This window comes from Opisthocomus hoazin, chromosome 7, assembly GCF_030867145.1.
Source record: "Opisthocomus hoazin isolate bOpiHoa1 chromosome 7, bOpiHoa1.hap1, whole genome shotgun sequence".
Lineage (NCBI taxonomy): Eukaryota > Metazoa > Chordata > Aves > Opisthocomiformes > Opisthocomidae > Opisthocomus > Opisthocomus hoazin.
Window position 1 is genome coordinate 19239559 of NC_134420.1, and position 21802 is coordinate 19261360.

The following is a 21802-nucleotide window of genomic DNA, read 5'->3' on the forward strand; positions in this document are numbered from 1 at the left end:
TGACACGTTCACATGCTGGTGAAGCATTTCCTGCAGGCTGTTGTTTTGATTGTCTGGAGGGAGATGCTCTTTCCCCCCACTCACCTTCCTCTTTTTTCCCACAGGCTGCGAGAACACCACCGTGCTGCAATTAAGGTGATTCGTAGGATGCAGTATTTTGTGGCTAAGAAAAAGTTTCAGGTGAGTTGTGAATAGAAAGCTCCTTTTCTAAATAAACCCTTTTACTCTCCTGATTCATTGTTTCTTTTAGAAACTTAAGAGAGACTAACACAATTCATTTCAGTAATGGTGAGCTACACCCACTATTCTCTCCCTCCTTCAATAGCGTGGTTGTTTAGCAGCAGGTTAGTCAACTGTGGATGCACTGGAAACCGGCTAAACTGCTGAAATGCAGTCTGAATTAAAATGTTATTTTCTGCTAATGGACTTGACCCTTAACCCTCCGTTATCGCTGTCTCTTTCTCACAGTACAAACATTCTCATATGTCTCCATTAATTCTGAGCTGTATGTTACTGTCATACCGAGTCAGTAGGATTAGAGATTAAAATACTACCTCAGCCTTGTTTCTTGTCTCTTACTCAGTGATAATGAAGTCCTGATAAGAAACCTGGGTGGAAATTTGTTAGCATATTGGAAGGTTTCTCCTTCCTTTTCCCTTCTCCCCTCTACATACGTAGGAGACCTCCTTCCCAGTTTGTGAGTTATTGGTTCTCTTTAAACCTCCAGCCCTCACTGACACACATTTCCCACGTGGCATTTCACTTGCTGTGATATTGCCATACCATAAGCATTTAACAGTTGCTAATTAACCTTGTTGCCTGGTCTGAATAAAAAAATTCTGACTGCAAACTTTCTAAGAATGTGGTTTCTAAATAGATATCATTAATCCAATAAGAACATGTGTCAATAGCCTTCAGCTTGATTTAAACCAGGTGAATATACATATGTATAAGAAATACATTACTTTACTTAAAATTACTTAATAAGGGACAATCTTTGGAGAACAGGCATCACTGAAAATGCAAAGAAGGAGAGGGCCTTACCTGCCCACATCGATTTTCATATATAACCTTGCCACTACTGCTTACAATAGACTGAAAAGCTTTCTCACCCTTAATCTGGACCCCCTGAAAAAGGGAAGGTGTCCTTTTTCCTTTAGATTTGAAGGGCACAAAGTTTAGGATCAAAAAGATGATGATGGTGGTGATGACTAACAGTCCAAGAGATCATTGTTTCTATAAGGCGATGCTTGCTGCTACTTCAAAACCATGATTCTGACTTCCTCGTCAGAACACTTCCCCGCCTGAACACTTCAGCGGTTTTCTACTTTGTTTTCTTTTTATTTTTACTGAAGTTCATGAGCTTCTTTATGGCTAAGATTGCCTGAGCTTTTCATTTGTTTCCATTATGTATAATGTATTCAGACTGTCACCATTTAGGCTGAAATCTCCCATGTCCAGGGTTTTCCTGGAGACAGCTCTTTCAGAAAGTTTCTGCAAGCACATGTAATCTGTTTATTTTTATTAGACTAGAATTAAGAAAGGTGCAATGTCTGGACTACTCAAAAATAATTTTTATAGTCATTTTGTTGAGAAGATCCTTAACACTTGCTGGCTAGCACTTAATAGCTTGGCAAGGGACATGGCCCATTCCAGTGATGTGTCTGCTGCTGTTCCGTGAAAAACTGCCTAAATGTGGCCAGTTCCATTAAACTTTAATTTATTCTCATTCTAAAACCTAATTGTGATCCTTTGCTCCGTGGTAATTACTGAATCATTGCTTTCATAAATTTAGATCATAAAATACTTGCAAGGGTATTAGCTGAACTGCTTAGAAACAAGAAATCTACACATTTCCTATCTACCTCCCAAGTGGTACTTGTCAAAAACAGATTTTGAAAATGCCTGAGCACTGTGTGCAACATTATCCACCTGGCAAATAAACGAAACTCCCCTGCGGCAGATGATTTGATAGAAGCTGAAAAAGCATTTGACTGAATAGAATGGGACTATTCAGTTCATGCTTAAGACTTGTTTGTGCTCAGTATCCCGGCTGCTAATCTGGCTTCTCAATTGTACTCTCACTTTCGCATCTGCAAAAGACCTGGTCTTGGCCATCTACAAAATCCTTCAACAAGGTGTCTCTCATCCTTCTTTAGTAGTCTTTCTTCTTCCTGAGCTATCAATATTAGTTGTTACTGAAGAACTAAAAATGTCAGTTAAGCTGAAGTGAAAGGTATCTCAAATCACTCCTGTGTACAAGTGATACGCTGTTGTTTCTGTCAGAAGCAGGATCTCCCAACAGGAACGTAGGGGGGATATCTGATACTTCTCCATAATTTCTGAATGCAAGGTTATGACCAAGTTTAAAAATTTGGAGCGCACTAAAGGTACACTTTTCAAAAGCACCCAAGTAACTTAATGCACAAAGTAATCTTGAAATTCAAGCCACAAGGTGCTTTTGAAAATCCCTTCTGTAATTAAGAGATAACCACTGTCATTATTCTTTCCTCAAAAGTATGTTGTAAATCTGCTTTGTTCTACTGCATGCACATAAAATAGTCATAAGAAATTCAAATGTTTAAACATGTGCCAAGTAATGACTGTACAGTTTCTAAGAACCAGTCCAAAGCAATATCTAAAATTAAGGTAAAGCAGAAGATGCATTTTAATGCTGTACCTTTCAGCATTTAAAAGGTCTGCATAGCTGTTTTCTCATAGATATTTGCCTTTGAAGCTTTTGTGTGTTTATATGAAAGTATCTTCCTGAAAGAAAATTCAGAATTTTTTTTTTTTGTAACAGTTGAAGAAAACCCAAATTTTAGCTGAAGTCCATTGGACTATTCATGCTTAAAATTAGCTGTAACATAACTAATTGCAAGGCCAGCACTTAAAAGGAATGTTTTTTAGAGATGCCTCTGAAGCATTCGGGGAGGAGAAGCATAGGAAGAAGGAAAGGAAGAGGAAAATTTTGCAAAATAGGTCCCAGCATGAACTCAGCATGGTTCTTAAACTATACCAGCTGTTTGCAGGATACACCTGTATGCCTAAATTTGCCTAGACACATTTTTTTAAGAGCTCAGTTAATGACAGGGGGTGATGGCACCACCAGGACAAAAGTCCATTAGACAGCAGAGCCTTCCTGTTTAAAAAGATTAAATAAAATAAATAAAGATAAGCTAAACAGGGATACAAAGAAATTTCAAAGGACGTGAAAAGCAATTCTTTGTGAAGTACCACACTTGGGCATCATTTCCTCTTTAAAAGAAGGGGAGAAATTTATGATCTATTTTGAAGTCCAGGTTTGAATATAGACCCTATGATGATGATGTCAATGTAAGAACCCAGCATAACATTATAAAGAATTAATACCTTTTTATGGATGTGTTTATGCTCTTGTAAAGTCTGTAGGACTGTTTCAAATTGTGTAGGGGAGATCATATTCTGCTAGTAGTCAGCACAAGTCCTGTGCATCAGTTAAGGTGAATGGCTCGTGGTTAGTGAAGATTCCGTAGATTATATGGAAAACAGTATTTAGAAATTAATGGTTTTCTAGGCTTTGTTCACCCCACCTACCACAGAAGAATTTCATATATTACTTATAATTCAGATATCTTCAGCACAGTTTGACCTTACAACTGAATTTCAGAAAGAAAATCACCACCCTCGGTTATTCCATTAGCTGGATTCATGAGTAAATAATGTTTGTCTTCCAATTAGGAAAGTTTCTAAATATCTTAAGACTTACGTACATGGATACTACTGTGATATCCATCACAGATCCAGAGACCAGGGATTTGATCTGATTTCGCATTGTCATTTTGAAATGTTTTTTTCTCTTCCATGTAAATTCTTCCTGTTGAGTAAATCAGTTTCCTTCTAAAATATGTTTTTAACTTGTGTTATGTTTTTCACCATGGCAAATAGTCTATACATAGCATAGACTAAAAATACAGGTTGCAGTTCCACTGATGACCTGAGTAAATGTTGCCTGGTTTGTTACAACTTCACTGGAAAATCTTGCATTTACAGTCTTACAGTTCATCATCTTACGTAATTCATTTGTCATGGTATGAATCATGAATTGTATATGTCATCTTTTCTAATCTCCATACTGGGCTGTACGAAACAATGTAGTTCAGAGTGTCCTGTGCTTCAAAGGATGTTCTGCCCATTTTATTTGACTGTTACTTGGTTACATTTCCCAGAAATTCCCCTTGCACGTATTCCCCTCTCCCTTTCCCGGGTCTGCCTCCCTGCGCAGGCAGTTACTAGGGAACAGCCAGTAGCGCACATTTAATATCTGGCGTTGCCTTTTGTGCCTTTTGCAAACTTTCATATGTGATGGGGGAAATTTTAGCTCATTTAAGAAGACTTTTGCCATGAGTATTGGTTAATTAGCAGAGGGACAAAAGTAAAGAAGAGAAGAAGTTAAGGAAAGCTGTTCCAGTTAATCTTGCTGTTTGTTGGTTAATTATGGTCGTCTTCTTTAATATTACACAAAAGTTTTTTTATTACTAGTAGGTCAGATTAAGGCTTTCCCATGTATGAAGTGCAAATTACAGACACAGGACTTCCTCCCTGGTCATTCCTTGCACCAATATTTTCCCAGTATTTCCCAGAAGTGTTGAAAGCTCATCCAGTCTTTCTGAAGAGGAAATCAGTCACACAGCTTCAGCCAGGACTCTGCTTTACCCTTCCCATGGTAAGATGAACTGAGAACTCCAGCTGTCTTGCTGCTGACTGCAAATAAGGCCTACGGCGTGTGAAAGACCCCTTTACTCTTTGGTAGCAGAGGACTACGAGCCTTATTTCCAGAAAAAACTAAGAGTGACCACAAACTTCTAAGCAAAGTGCCAGATAGAATTTTTTGGCCCCAAGTTCTTTTGGCCTCGAGTTCGGTGGATAATCTCTTGAAAGGCGTGTAGACCTGCAGTAACAAAAATATCTCAAATGTTTACACAGTGTTAAAAGGGGTTAAAAGAACTTATGATTTACTCTCAAAAAAAAAAAATCTACATTACCATAGATTATTGCTACATCCTTGCGGCTTAAAGACATGGTTTTTGTTTTTTATTTTACAGCAAGCTAGAAAGCCCTATGATGTCCGAGATGTTATTGAGCAGTATTCTCAGGGCCACCTCAACCTGATGGTGCGAATCAAGGAGTTACAGAGGAGGTATGTCAAGTTCAGCATCTGTACATCAGGTTCCGTGTCCATATCCATAAACAGCAGCAGAGAGATGTTTGTAAAGAAGTCAGTGATTAGAGCTGAGGATCAAAAGCTGACAGGCTTACAGGTGCCATATTGGTAGGACTGTGCAAAATTATGGAACATAAAATGGCATTCAGTAAAGTTGTTTTTTCACACAGGAAGGAAAAGGCAAAGAGCTTAAAAATCTGATGATCAGGACTTACAGTTTTCACTATAATTACATACAGCGCCTCAGTCCTTGCTAGCTTTGACTACATGCTGTAATCCCAGTCTGTTAGGGGTATTATACTACAGAGTGGAATACCGTTGCCAGCTCTGGTAGAATTGCACTTAGGAGCAAACTAAGAGAGGACAGACAGACGCAGCAAATAAGCTGCAGAAGAACAAGAAAAAGAGGAAACAGTGCTGTTCACATGGAAAAGCGATGGGCATGGTGAAACTTTGCAGTGCTTAAAGAAGCTAAACACCAATCTAAGTCTAATGTTATTTTGTTAATATCTTTTTAATTTCAAGCTATTCTTAGCCCAAAGCAACTGCTTCACTTACAGTACAAACCAGAACTATTTGAACTTCACTTTGCTTGTTTTTAAAGAGGTCTCCCCCCTCCAGCTAGAGAAAGTAAAGATGCTGATTCAGGCTAATAACAAAAATTATTCTTTTGGGTTTTTTAGGTTGGACCAATCCATAGGGAAGCCATCTCTTTTTATCACCGTCTCAGGTAAGTTAATATGAAGGATGTGTCTAAAGTTAATCTGATGAAGATACAATTAATGAAAAATACTTGCTAAAATCCTTTTTATTTTGTTGCCAAGTTTTTAAACAATGCCAACCAGTTGTGGTCTGAAGTTTAGGCATCTACAATAATATTTAGTCATCAACACTTTTAAAATATTTTAAAATAGTGCTTATTTTGATATTTAAAGCACTTACTTTCATGGAAGTTTTCAAAATGTTGGCTCTAACCTCTCTGAGACTCACTGTATTTTCAATAAAGTGGCATGCTATGATTACCGACTTCCTATGAAATCAGTAATATTCACGTAGAGCTCTGATAGCTTTGAAAAGAGGCCGGAAAAGGAGCAAAAAGTACTAAGTTTGTTTGTGACAAGTCTGGCTAATGAAACCTCTCTGTTACTGTCATTTTGAAACTCGTGTTTCTATATAGTTTATGGGGGCGGAGGGGGAAGATAACATTTTACCCAATGCGTTGTTCAAGCCAGCTGTAGAGTCTTTTGCATAGTGCCAGATTGTTTTTAAATGGCAATTAAAACCGTAACTAAATTGGGAACAGTTTTTTTCTCCCAGGTTAAAGCATAAAACTAAGGTGGAAAGTGCCTTAAACTTAAGGGCTATTAAAAGCCGTGGCGTGGGCTAATGCTATAAAAAGAAACAAAAAACTGCTTTTAAGGAATATCAAAGGTGTTCAGTTACACTGCATTGGTGGGCTAGTTAAACACACCCTGTTGTGGCTTGCTGCTACTTTCTTATACCCCCATATATTAATTTGAAAATGTTTCTTGTTCCTCAGAAAAAAGCAAGGATCGAGGGAATAACACGATTGGTGCCAGGCTGAACAGAGTGGAGGACAAGGTAAGCCTCAGTCAGACTGGCAGGGAGTGCGGATATGGTCTGTGATTGAACAGTGCTTGTTTCATAGGATGTGGGGGAAAAAACAACTTAAAATAGAGTTGAATGCCTGGCTTTTCCAGGTGATGGAGCATATTTTTTGTTGCGGATTGCATTTTTGGTTCTTCATGTCATTTTAACAGAAGAAGAAAAAAACAGACTTCAATTGATTTCAATCTCTTTTGGGACTTGCTTAGGTTTTTGATTTTTAATTGTATATATTACACATATCTCAATGCTCTACTTCCTTCCTGCACAATAGATAAAAGGCTCTGTTTCTTTAATATCTCAGTATATTATGGTCCCTAAGATTTCCCTTTGATCGTTGCTCTGTTGTTTATATAACTCCACCTACAATTCCTTAGAGAGAGCGAGAGTAAACCTTGTTCTGTCCTGGTTTTCATTCCTTATGACAAATGGAGTTTCTCCTTTCAAGTGACACGAAGCCAGAAAAAATCAGACTTGTTCTATAATCTCAAATTAACTGTTAAATGCTTTGTAACCCTTTATTTTGATGCTGGCTCTGCTTGAAAAACTGGATGACAGTTAGAGGCTATGTGATTGTTAAAAAATATAGGTTTGCCTGCATTGGTATTAGGGAAAGAAAGGGAGAGTTAAGTGAAATGGTTTGAATCCTTTGCTGATGTCTCGTAGTGATCTGGTGAGGGGGTGAAAGAATTTCTGTATCTTAGGATTATTTCACTCATGTATCTATTCATTCGGTATCATGGAGTGAAAATTTTTCTTGAGGAAAATAGCTTTCAGAGTATTTCTTCCACAACTGGAAGTATGTGATAACTTCATGAAGGATTTCTTCTGAAGAAACATCCAGCAAATATTCTGCACACCAACAGAGGTGTGAGCGATACATCCCAACGGATGCAAACTGAGCACCCCGATCTGTATGGATTCACTTGTGACATATCTGTTCCTTACATATTTGTCCTTGCATGCTTAAGGTAAACTTGAATAATAGTACTGAGAACCATAATTCAATCTACTGGAAATAAATGGAATTTTAAAGAGAACAGGTGCCTTTTGGTATATAGGGTGACACACAGAAAGGGTGAAGTAGAAGATAGGAAGGTACAGTGCATTTTGCACAAAGCTGAATCACTGTGCAGTTTCTGCTGGAATCTGTGGTTGGTAAGTGTTCTTACACATGGAAGCCCTTTCCAGAAAGTTTGGATTACATTTATTTATTTTCTCTCCGCAATGTCAACTGAAAGTGTGGAACACTAAAAAATGTCTTGTGACTTGTGACAAAGAGCAATGACTTTTCCGTTTGGACAAATAATTCTCAAATGACAGCTCAAATAGCTTCTCAGTGCTATTTGTAAAATCTCCAACGAGCCTGGGAAAGCTTTGGTGGTGTACTGGCTCAGAGATAAGCTATTTTGGGGTTATTAATTACTCTTTTTACGTCCTTACAAATAAGTACACCGTGAATTTATAGTGACTGTTGTTTTATATCTTGTAATGGGACTGTAAAACACTCCCTGTTTAATTTTAGTATAGCTGGGTTAAATTTTAGCCTCGTTTTAAGTAACAGACCCTTCTTTCTTTGCAGTTGCATGAGGTCATCTGTGGTTTCAGAGTTGTATGTTATCTGCCATGTACAGCTAGTCCTATCTGCAGGAATTTTATCTGAAAGTAGCTGAAAGGCTAAAAATAGAGAATTTCGGTTGGACTCGGTAAATGGTGGTGTTCATGAAAACACACTGGCAATGCTGAGATCCCATTTCTGCTGCAGCTATTTTTTTTGTATTTTCGCTCTCAGAGGTTGGCCTTTTCTTTCCCGTAAGATACATGGTACGTGGTATGCTTTCAACATACGGTTAAATCCTTCCTGAGCTTAGCACTGTATAAAGGATATCTATATCGGCTGGTTTTTAAGGTGACTACATGTTTTAAACAGTTATATCCCATTTGTTTTGTGGATTAGTTTTGAATCTTGGACTTCTGAAGGAGAGACTTTCAGGGGTGCAGGCCAGTGTTAGCATCTAACCACCTTTTTTGCATTTGAAAAATCTCCTTTCAGTCATTGTAAAATGAGCCGTAGCCTTCTGAAATTGGTAGTCCTGCTACAGCAAGAAATTACATAGTGCTTCCCATGCCACAGGAATAAGCTGAGTTCCTCTAATAGGTCTTTCTCAGCGATCGTTAGTATGCTCCTTGCAGCAGAAGGCTGGTGTACTGTTACCAGAAAGTCTGTGTTCAAGCAGAAAGTCAGGGAAGAAACCCTGAGCCTTCATCGTTTAAACTTTTGGGTGCTTCTGCTTATGGAGGTCTGCTGTCAGTCCATGATCTGCCACTAGCGCATCACAGGGGCAGAATCCAATTTTATTATATTCCTATAGGTTTTTGTGGAGGTGGATTTGAAATTGAGAAGGTTTTACAAATAAAGCTAATTCCGTCTTCAAGAGTAATGTAATTGTGTTTCCGGAACATCATGTCACTCTTGCAAAGCTGCTGTACTTGTGGCACAAGCAAACGTGCTCGAGAGGCACATGTATGGCTGGCAGTACAGAGGAGACGGCATCTGAAAGGGACATTTTAAAAATAAAATGCTTAGAGTCAAACAGCAGTACATTGACAGGAATGATGATACCTTATGGCACAAATTTGAATTTCAGAGTATTGAAAACAGAAGAAAAAAATCATGTTTTCTTCTTTTAAGTTTAGGAACATGTTTATTTGGAGGAGGGTAGTGTCTGTAGATTCTGTTCATCTTGTGCACTGAGTGGAACTTTGACCTTGTAATATATACAGTTTGTGATAATGAAACTAAAGATCGTTTCCTAATATGCAAAAGACAGGGGGATGAATCGCTCTTGCAAGAACCTTCCTGAAGATTCCTCCCCATATAATTTTTTAATTTTGCCAAGCAACTGAAAAGGTGGTTTTGTAAATGTAACCAGAAACTGCACAGCCTGTTAGGCCTTCGTGAAAAGAAAATCCCAATCCGACACGTAATCACAGCACACTTTGACTTTGCCATAGTTCTCGTTATGAAGCCAAGGGCAGCTGAGGCTGTGTTGTTCTGGTGTAGAAGGCATGTAGCTGCAGCAGCTCAGGGCCCAGACCGAGCTCATAAACCCCGCTAAGTAGCTGTGGTCCAAGTGTGTGCATGTAGACATGCTGATCTGGCCCCTCGGAGAATGTTGTTGAGCAGGATTACAGCAGCGAATCAGTTTATTTGCGGTAGCCGGGTCCTGCACTTCAGTCACCTGCCCCGCAGAAAAGGACCTGGGGTTGTTGGTCGACAGCGGGCTGAACATGAGCCAGCAGTGTGCACAGGTGGCCAAGAAGGCCAGCGGCATCCTGGCCTGTCTCAGGAATAGCGTGGCCAGCAGGAGTAGGGAGGTGATCGTGCTCCTGTACTCGGCACTGGTGAGGCCGCACCTGGAGTACTGTGTTCAGTTTTGGGCCCCTCAGTACAAGAAGGACACTGAGGTGCTGGAGCATGTCCAGAGTAGAGCAATGTAGCGGGTGCAGGATATAGAGCACAAGTCTTATGAGAGGCAGCTGAGGGAACTGGGATTGTTTAGTCTGGAGAAGAGGAGGCTGAGGGGAGACGTTATCACTCTCTACAACTACTTGGAAGGAGGCTGTAGTGAGGCAGGTGTTGGTCTCTTCTCCCAGGTAACTAGCTATAGGACAAGAGGAAACAGCCTCGAGTTGCACCAGGGGAGATTTAAATTGGATGTTAGGAAAAATTTCTGTACTGAAAGAGCTGTGAAGCATTGGAATAGGCTGCCAAGAGAAGCGGTGGAGTCAACATACCTGGAGGTGTTCAAAAAACATGTAGATATGGCACTTCGGGACATGGTTTAGCAGGCATGGTGGTGATGGGTTGACGGTTGGACTTGATGATCTGTTCCTGAGGAATTTCACTGTAACATTAATAAATTTGCTGTTTTATTGTATCACAAGGTAAATTGTAATCATGCCATTAACAATGAACTCCCAGCCTATCCAACACAGAAAGATTTAGGACATGCTCCGGAGCCCATTAAAGGTGATGGGAGTCTTTCCTTTGACCTGGCAGGCTGTGAAGCAGGCCTTTTAAACAAAACATGAGGTAGCCTCGATGAGCCAACATTTCAGCCTTCCTTCGTCACGGTAGGCAGAAGCATTAAGATTTATCAAAGTTGTATGCCTTTGAGAGGATTTTTTCTTTAGGTTATTGTGGTACAGTTTTTCTCAGTAACATGAATGTGTTACATGACAGCATTTCTGTCATAAATGGAAGTATAAATCTGTACCTATATGTGTTTTATTTTTGAATGCTCCATATTTACAGTCCTACAAGTGTACATTAGGTAGTTTAATATTTTGCTTGGAAAATTATTGTCTCTTCTTCCTGGGTTCAGAAGTACCAGGTTTCATGCTGACAGCTTGATCACCTAAGAGAATTCTTCGTGTGTGGCCAGTCTTCCAATTTTCAGTGAAATATCTGCCTTATCTAACATAGGATCAAGCTTTGGTGGAGTTTTTTGTCTATTTTTTATAGCATTCTGTAGCCTGTGGAGGCAGTTACTGTGCTTCCTGGTGTAACATAGCAATTAGTGCAAACTTCGAAAAAGGCCTTGATGGGTGATGGCCTTCTTGCACATCAATATGCAATGGACAGGGACATTTTGGCTTTTTTTTAAATTGAATAATGATGCTGAAAAATTCATGGTAAAAGACTGACAAGCAACCATCTTCTGACTGTACTGGCAACCATGGTTAGAGCCGTAAGTCACCAGCTGGAAGAGCCGACTTTGGAAAATGTCTGGCATGGAAATGTTCAGCACTTTGCAGGCTGAACATATGCGAGGCAGTTAAGGTATTGAATATTGGCAGCTTCTGCAATAGGTGTGTGAGGATTCACCTGCCTGATAGCTAGAAACAGAACGAAAAACTGTGGGTTTGGATGGAAATCTTAAAAGATATGCAAAATCAATAAAAATCAAAAGAACCACCACCAAGCAGTTACTCATCTTGTATATAGTTCTTGCAATAATGCAGAAGTAATAACCTGTGGGATGTGGAGGAATATTGAGGCATATGGAAGATTAAGTATCCCTATTAATTTAATCCTTAGTCTTTTTCCAGATGCTGAAGTACAAGCATACGGAAGCAATTTTCGTGCTGAACTTTTTGATGGAGGATGCCCATTTTCTATAAATTGGACTACAACTAAGCCCATCCTTCATCAGTTCTAGGTCATTAGGCAGCCCTAAAATTTTAATAGCTTTCCTCTCACCAGTCTGATAATATTTCAGTGGTCAAACAAAGAAAAACTGCAGACTTCCATTTCCAATATCCTATGCTTTCTATCTCCCCAGCTACAGTGAAATAAAATTATCAGATATACACATTAAAAAAGGAAGACAAAAAATAATTACTTGTAGGATTCACTGCTGCCAGAAGCTTCGCGAACCAGAGTAGAAACAAACTGAGAGAGAGATTAGGCAAAGTCATGGAGAGGGATTCACCTGAGGATTATTAAACAGGATGTCTGTATGTAAACTCCAGTTTAGCAAGTACTTTAAACAGTAGTCAGTGATGAGTTGGTAAAAAAAAAGGAAAAACATGATTTTGTGGGTATGTATTTTCTTACCCTCTTTCTTTAAGACTGCGACAAGCCTGGCACCAGAAACAGGATAACTGGGGGAGATAAACTTTAGTCTTGTTTGATATAGCCCTTTCTATGCTAAGTTGTTATACACAGCTGCTTGCCACTAGATTTGGTCACCAGTACAGCGCCATGCAGCTGAACGTTGCTGGACGGTGTCTTAGACCTGATCCAGGGAAGTGGTGGAGTCTCCACCCCTGGAGGTGTTCAAAAAACATGTAGGCGTAGCACTTCGGGACATGGTTCAGTAGGCATGGTGGTATTTGGTTGACAGTTGGACTTGATGATCTTAGAGGTCTTTTCCAGCCTTTATGATTCTACAGTTCTGTGATTCTATGCTTTTGAAGGCTGTGCAAGCAGACCCCTGTGCCTGTCTAGAGAACATTCACATGAGTTTTTGCAGCACCGTACCTTGAAGACTGTAAGGTCTTTGGAAGAGCCTTCACTTCCATCCACTTGTTAGCACTAATTTTACGTGTTTGAAGATGATTAGATCCTACCACAGCACAAATTAAAAACAATCAATTCTTCTGTTAATTTTGAAATGGTTTAATATACACAGTGTTAAGTACTATCTATAACCTGTAGGATATTATCTAGGTGCAGTAGCCTAGATATAGTTACCGACCTGGCCTACAGAGCAGTGTTGCAAGCTATCGTGATGTTTTGTGATCTGTTTCTGCTGTCAGCTCTTGGATCAGAGGAAATATGATTACATCAAAAAAACAAATCTAGCATTGAATATAAATAGCCACAGACAGTGAGTATACTGCAGCTCACTACGTTATTTTCAGGAATGGAGTATACACTTCCTCAATGCTGTAAAATAAAGTTAAGCAAGACAAAACATTATCTTTCTTCTAGCAAAGTGACTGAAGGTAGTTCAAGCTAGCATGCCGTTGCTGTGCTAGTATTCAAAAGCAATGACTAGTTAAGCTCTAGTCATGCAGTCACGTGCAGTCATCTGTGATACTCCTCTATATATTTTATGAAAAATAAAAAGGCAAAAGGGAAATACTCTTAAAGGGAAGACTTTCTGTTGAAGTGAGATGCTATAGGTTTTACCCCAAATTTCTACTGCTTCTGGATGCAGACAGTAGTTGGGAAGCATGATGCTGAAGGCAGAGTGCAAAGCTTTACAAATACAGAGTGGGTTCTATGCATATATATAGATATTATTTTTAAAATCTCATTTATTTCTTCCCTGTTTGGGTTCTGATTAATGACTTTTGAATTCTGAACACTGGCAACGGCTGTATGCTTGTGATCTGAATAGCTGTTTACTCGCTCATTAAGAGCAGAAATCCCGGAGGAACTTCAGGTAACATGCAATATATGCTGTAAAGTCTAGGAATTTTGGTGGGAAAATGAAGGAAGGAATTAATGTGTTACCAGTTGATAATCTTTTAAAGAATCTTCATATTAGTTACTGTCTTCGGAATCAGCTATTTGTGTTTATATTTGAGTAGGTGTGCAAGGGGATGTAAGGTCTGCAGACTGAGATGACTCGATCTTTTATTAAACCACACAAAGCCTGTTTTTTCTGGCATTCAAAAATAAACTCAAGCAAGATATGAAACGTAGCCTCCACCATTCTTGTGCATAGACTGTTTACATTTGATGTGGAATGGAAATGCGTGGAATATGCTGAGAGAGAATGTGGAACACTTGTATGGACTAAATACCCTATAGAGCAGATCAGAGAAAAGGGATTTAAGTGAGCAACATGTGTGCACAACATGCTACGCAGAGGACACTTATTTGTCTTTCTTATAGGTTAAAGGAGAAGAATGGACCATAAGATCATCTCTGCATTTTAATTTTTTTGCGTATTGCAGATGAGCGACCAATAAACATTCTAACATAAATAACAAATTTTGGTTTTGATGCACTAGGATGAACCTTTACTGAAGTTGGATGCATCAGATTTGAAACTGTTCCTTGTCAAAGATCTGTTTTTAGAGTGATCTCACTGGAATTAAAATATTTTATTATAATTTGCAGTTGAAAATCAGGGAGAAAACATGCATGGAGTTGAAAGGACTCTGTTCAGGCTGCAGTCTTTTCAGGTTGGAATCTATTCAGCTCTTGGAAATGATTCAGAGTAAAGGAAGATATACTCCCTTTCTTAGGCAAAGTTCATAACTTCTGTCACCCTATCTGTTCTCCCCGCCCTCCCCCCCAATAAAAATTGCAAAACAGAAATAATCCGGTGCTGCTTAGATTGCAGGAAGAGAAATAGGAGAAGGAGCCTTTACTTTCTGACTCCTACTTAGAGCTATGGGAGTCAGAGGGAAGATAAGGAGAAAAATAGGCAGTCAATAAAAAGCAGAATATGAACCCCTGGTTTGGAGTATACCTGTGCCTCCTAGAGCTCAGGAAACCAAGATGGAAAATACCTTTTTCTCAAATCCTTCTCTGTTCCTGCATCCTACCCACTGGGGTTGTAATGAAACCACAGTTCATCTTGCAATAAGAAAATCAAGATTTGCATTACTTCTATAAAAATCTAAAGCAAATGTGATTACGATGATTTTTTGCATGTGTTTGAAGTATCCCATGGTTTCAGCAGTTAGTGCAGGGCTGTGAACCCGTGTCACAGGTTCTCTTTCTATGCCCAATTAGCTGATGCTATACCCAGTCAGCTCCAGCAATCAGCCAGCAGCCCACCCTGGCAGAGTGTGATTGCCCTCGTATGCCATAGGCGTGATAGTCTGATGATCTGCCTCCCTTTAGGATGGGCCTTAGTTGTGTAGCTTCATTATGTTCATCATAGCATGAGAGCTCCTGCTCTGACAGACTAAACACACAAAATACACAAAGGAAGGGAAAAAGAAAATACTGTTTCCCTCTTTTACACCTAAGGTTCAGGAAGTGACTTGCCCGAGGTATCACAGTGGCATCGGCGGCACAGCCAGGAATTGAACTTAACTCGTGTCTGGGACTTCAACCACAACTCAGCATTCCTTGTTGTTATTGTGTTTAAAAGCCCCTCTAGTTTTTGAATAGCTATATATTGGCCAGTGCAGTATTCGACATCGTCATAGCCCATTAATACTAAAACCATCCAGTATTTGAGAACAGCATATATAAACACATAAACCACACCAGCCCAGCCAATATAAATGTGCTGGGACTGCTTTAGACAGCAGATTTTTAAATCACCTAGAAGTTAATCTATTAACATAATTTTGTGGCCCAGGAGCCTAGATGTGGAGAGGACTGAACATGTTTACATGATGCAGAAAGTGTCCTATCTGTAGATAATTATCCATGTAATATTTAAAGCTAAACAAATTATATTAAATGCTATATTTGCACAGACAAGCAGAGAGAAATATTCAAGTGAGTTCAAATCTCCATGTAAGTTTCTATTTTAAAAGTCTTGGATCCAACATTGGTCACCATTGACCCTTCTCTGACATCTGTTAATATTGGGTTTATTTCAATTTCTTTCTCTCTCTTTTCTAAACAGATGACTCCACTTAAATCAACACTTGGTTTCCATTAGACAGATAGAAGGTGGTTCACTTAGTAACATGTGCATCTTTATCTAGTTAAGTCCTAATAGCCTTAATATATCAAGGAAGCTGGTGTGATTAACAGCCCTAAAGGCTTTGTCAGACACTACACCTAAGAAATACTGCCCTTTGTCCAGCCATAGAAAAAGAGTGAATAAATACATTGTTTCCAAACTGAAAATATGTACAGCCTTATAAATATTCTAAAATTATCCCCATAAAAAAAAATATGTTGACAATAGAAGTTACAGCTACATATATGTCTGCGTTTGTATACGTCTACCAATCCAAGTGTGCGTTGGCTCTTTGCCCTGCCTGGGCTGTCTTTTTTCTGTTTTATCATTTCATGATGGAGTTGCCATTCATGTGTGATTTTCCTCTTGTTCACTTGAGCTTTGTGCAGATTCTTTGACAGTTCTTTGTCTCTGGTTGTCATAGCTTATCTATCCCAGGGTGATTGGATATGTGACTATTAGTTGTGCCACTCTAATGTTGGCAACAAAGACATCCGACTTGGCTTGATTATCATGTATGATAATCCTGCCAAATGAGGCAGTCAAAACAAAAAACCCCAAAACTAAAATAAATTCAAAATGTCAGCTTGGGGTCCTTGCTTCATCATAGCTGAAGTTTTCTGGAAACTTTCCAGTTGTGCCACCAGTGTCTGTGATTGCATGCTGTGGTCATCAGGGTACTGAAGGAAGCCTTTATTCTGCTGCTCCCAATTTTCTACAGAGTTTCAACCAGAGGAGTTTTACAGGAGAACACCTTAGAAATGAAATGGGCAAGGATAATTTTTGCTACTTCTCAAAAAGAGGCTGGCTGAGCCATAATCACGGATCATCTACCTCTGTGTTTGCTTCATGTTGCATTAGGGAGCTTTGGCCAAGCTTTGATGTCAAATAATGAGTCCCACAAAAATGTTGCCAAAAACTCTCAGGAGAATTTTTGGTAGCAGAAGTGACTGGGAAGGAACACAGCGCCTATTCACCAGTGCGACGGAGCAGCAGTTTCAGCTGTAGCACTAACCCCATATTCCTCCATCTAACACAGTGCACTGCAGACAAGGTGGCCTGGGGCCCAGAGATACATCCAGTAGCGTTTGGGTGGCACTGCATCCATGCATGGCTTTTTTGCTTGGGCATGGTACTTTGCAGAGGTCTAGCTTCTTCTGGTTTAAGCTTGGGCAGCACTGGTTCAGCTGTCTTGCAGCACACTTTTGATTGTAGCCAGCTTGACATGATGCTCAGAATGAATGGGTCGTTCATAGGCTGCTCCAGGATAGTGGCTGACAAAGCTGGTTTTGAATCCAAGCCCTCTGAATCTCTGTGCAGAGGAATTTTTGAATCTCATGGCAACTAGAAAAAAAGGCAGTGGAAAGTGATTTCCTTTGCATAGAGAAAGGGGGGGAGGAGGAGGATCAGTTAATGGTGCTATCCTTGAAAACCAGAAGGGCAGTGGTTGTCCTGCAAACAAGGTCACATTTGTTTTATTTTCTATGTACTTACAGAAAATAAAACTGTACAACTTCATCAAAAAATCAATTACGGATCATCATATCAGACCTGAAACAGAACAAGAACTTTGTTATTGTTGGTTTGGAGTAGGTTTTTCGGTTATGTTAGTTGTGGCAAATCCAGAGAGCCCAGCTTGATGTATATTATTTTGTCCAAACAAATAGTTTCATTTTTTTCTCCTAACCCTTGGATATTTATTATCAGTGAACACACAGACCAGCTGTCATTCTGTCCTGAGATGGCTGCTGTAATAAAAAGCCTGACCAAGCAGAGTGCACATGCATAGCAGTTGTTTACAAATGCTTCACCGATTTTGATGCCTACAAGGTTGGCACCTTTTCTTTCCACTGCTAGTGGAAAGACTGTGAGATGAGAGAAGAAAAGCAGCAGCCTTTACAACTTTGTTTTTATTGTATGACATATCTGAAAATATAATTAAATTAGGACACAAGCAAATACATTAGATATCAGTGACCTCTGCTAGATTTATATTATTGTTCAGAGAGCTGCATGTTAGGGGAGTGTGAATTGAAGTTCCCCATCCGTACCCTCCCCACACGTTTCCTGGGAGGGGCTTGTGCTAATTTATAACTGTGAAGCAAATAAGTCTTAAACCAGTGACTGAAGCAGAAAAAAATAGATAAAAATGAATTGTTCTGTCTTTAGAATACATAAAAAGGAAGAGACAGACATGCACTCAGGCTGTCGAAGTCTTTGGGATCTATGGCCACTTTGCAGTGCAGAAACATTATAATGTAATGGAATTAGTCCAGCCCCTACTTGATAATAATGTAAGTTCGTTTTTCTCTCCAGCTGACCTGTATTTTTGCACAGCTTTGACCTGTATCATAACCTTGACTAGGCATCTTCACCCCTCTCCACTTCTGCTCCTGAGTGAAGCCTAGGGTGCTCATCTAGGCTGTAAGCATTCTCAGCTCCAACCTTGTCGTGTGTTTAGATGGGACTTTTCTGTTTTCCAGTGGTGCTGGAATTTGGGTATTATCAATGCCAAACAGTAAAACAGTATTCTAGCCTTGAAGATTTCTGTATTATAGATGCCTAGGCTTTTAAAGATAAAATAAAACCAATGTGAATACAGCAGTAACAAATCAAAACATAGCTATTTTCTGAGCTAGATAAATAACTAGTAGGTAGCGAGTAGTACTCTAAAAAACAGGGAAGAGCTTCAGAAATTTTCATAGAAAAATGTGGATTCATCCATTTTTATAGTATGATTGTAGTGAGAGGGGAAAAAAAAAAGGAAACCAGCTACCAAGATGAACTATGAGAGGTAAATTGGGTTAAATGCAAGTCCAGAAAAATGCAATTGCTGCATATGTAGTACTGTTTCAAAACATTTGTGTGATGTTTTGATCACTGTTTCCTCTGGAGGAAGTTATTGCTAACCTTGGAAAAGGCAGGCAGGATAACTTTAAATTGAGATTCCTTTTAGTAGAAGACTCTTACAAGTCTATTATTAGTTCACAATAAAAATGAGTATTTTGAGCAATTTAGATGATCTCCTTAATACATAAGCATTTCTTCAGAGTAAATTGACGTCTGCAGTGTAGGGTGCATACTGGTCACACTCAGAAATGCTTTCTCTTTAGGCCACAGGTGGAAAAGTGTAGGAATAGTACCAATGCTTTAGTCAGCAAAGCATCTGTGAAGCCCCTGGAAGAATATGGTACACATCAGTTCAAGAGACAGCTAGATATCTTTTTGAAATGATCTAAGAAAGCCGACACGAATTGAAGGTAGTATGAAGGTAAGGGCACAGACTGGTTCAATTAGACATTTAATTAAGGATCAAATTGTATTAGCTAAGATCAGCTGGCAATTATTGGACAGTAACTCATGGAACAGGGATATTCTCTCCTTCCTCTATCATATCTATATCCTGCTCTCACTGCTGGCATAGCTCTCCCTCCACGAGGCTGAGGGAGCTGGGCCCAGAGCATGTCTCCTCGCTGTGCTAGTGAGTACTTGTGTTGAATCCTGTGACACCTGTGAACTTGCAGCAGCTTGAACCTTGCTTGTGACCTGGATCCCAGAGCAGCTGGAGGGCATTGAAAAAAAAAACCACAGTGCCAACAAATAAAAATTCCTTTCTAGTTTCAAAAAAATTGTCTGGTAAAGTGTCAGAGCATATCCAAAGGCTCCTTGGGTGTTGTCCTGTTTCTCAGCGATGCAGAAGGTAGAAGGTAACATTGGAAGCATGCAAGAGAGCTCTCTCTGGCAGGACAACGTGTGTGCACATATGTACAGACTCATGTTTACCTCTAGCAAGCCTTGAGCTCAGAGAACTGTAAGCTTTTCTGACCCTTGTTTTAAACCCAAAAGAAGCAGAAGTCCCTTTACAATGCAAAACCCTGTTTTCTGCTTTACTGTAGAAAAACCCCCTCTCCATTGAAACTGAGAACTTTTTACTCCATAGTAAATAATAATGAGGATTATTGTAAAAGACTCAGGTTATTTCTGCCCTCCTCCTAAGCTTTCTTTCATTTCATCGTAGGTTTGTTTTGTACCAGAAGGAAGCTGTGAGATACACAAGTTGAACAGAAATCAAAGTCGTGCTTTCATGGCAGTCCTGAAGCTAAGCGGTTGGCTTGCTGCTACAGGCATCTGCAGGCACCTTGTACCATAGTACAGTAGTGTTATGACTTTGGAGGCCCAGCTATTTTAAATCATAATAGTGACACAGTATGCATGCTTTCTTTCAAAAAGCCTGGGCAAGCCATGCTGAGTTGATTTTCTTGGCATGGTGTGTGCCTATAATTTTGTCTTATATTTTGTAATTAGGTATCTGGGCATAGAATCAAAAAGCTCCACTGAATACAATATTTTTTTAAAAAAGAAAAACACAACAACAAACACGTTCTTTGCTTTTAGGTTGATAATATTCCTGTAACAGCTATAGATGTTTAAGAACAAAGAAAGTTACCAGGAAAAAAAGGAAAAAGAAACATTATCATTATGGGGGATGTTTTGAGGGTTTTTTGGCAAGGCTTTCCAGGTGGCTTGTTACTGAATTTTTCTACCATGATTTTGGTCCTGCGCTAGTATCCTATACAGTGACCGGGTTGCAGAGGACATCTAGAAATAAGTGGTAAACTTTCATGAAAAACCTGAAAAGCCATGTATGTGCTGTAGTAGTAGTCAGCTGAACTGGCTGGCTCTAGAAGAATCGTGTAATGGACACAATTTATTCTGCGTTGATTTCCATTGTTTGTGCTGCTAAAGGAAGTGAAGTCACGGTAGGAGGATCTAGTTCTGTTGCTCCCCGTTTCATCTCCCAATAGCCTAGTTTCCAGAGGTGGCGGCAGACACTGCGGGCTCTCAGCACCGCTTTAAAAGTCAGCACCTACCTCTCCTCTGGAAAGGAATGTAATGCCATATTGCCTGCGCAATGGCAGGGACAGCTGTTGGAGGGACAGCTGCTTTTCACACTGGGGACACTGAGCATCAGAAGAGCTAAACCCACCCTTGCTAATCTCTTCGAAAACAGAAAGAACAGAGTTCAACAAGGTTCTCAAACGATCTGTAATTTGGGGTAATGGTGTAATTAACCTTGTGATAATAGCATGAAATGGATAAGCATGGATAGCTGTATCAGGCTCCATTCAAGTACAAACAGGGGTCCCAACTTCAACTGGAAAGTAACTAAGAGGGACCTTTCTGTTTCTATTTTCTGTTCATTGCATGAAATTGGTAAATGCTGCCTATGCTGTTAGGGATGAGCTGCGGAAGTGTATCTCCTGCTAATACGCTTTGCTTTTCTTCTATAGGTACAGGAAACTGCCCAAGCCTGAATATGAACACAACTTTTTGTGCATGCATCATTTGGTCATCCCTAGCTATTTCCTATGCATCAATAATCAACTACTCTATAAAACACAACAGTGAAAGATGTTGCTGTGAAACAAACGTTTCCATATTTACCCTAGTGATTTTTTTTTTCTCCACTGTGAGAAGAGGGCTTTTCCTCACAATGGGGAACAGTACGTTGCATCTCTTTTTTCTCATCTTTTTCGCCTCAGATTTGTCCATTCCCTGTGACTGCTGGTGGTGGTGCTTTCCCCAAGTGTTCAGATTTGATTGCTTCTGTCAAAGACTTTCTGATGTTATCCCCATTTACCAGAGGCAAGGAGAGGATGGCTTGGTTTTGGTTCACGGTAGTCTGTAGACCTAAAGCCTTTTCAGAAGTGTGTTCTGTTTCCAGACAAGAAGATTTGATTTCGGAAAATTAGTCTCTGTAGCTAGTTGTAAGGAGGCAGATTGGTTAAAGTTTACAACC

General features: G+C 39.6%; 1 protein-coding gene across 1 annotated transcript in view; it reads left to right on the forward strand.

The window, feature by feature from the left end:
• KCNQ1 (potassium voltage-gated channel subfamily Q member 1) overlaps positions 1-21802 on the forward strand; it is a 367299-nt gene that overhangs the window by 254950 nt on the left and 90547 nt on the right. Inside the window, exons 12-15 of the mRNA XM_075427497.1 lie at positions 105-180; positions 5085-5179; positions 5887-5933; positions 6744-6805. Of these exons, the coding sequence (XP_075283612.1) occupies positions 105-180; positions 5085-5179; positions 5887-5933; positions 6744-6805 (280 nt within the window). The remainder of the gene's footprint in view (positions 1-104; positions 181-5084; positions 5180-5886; positions 5934-6743; positions 6806-21802) is intronic.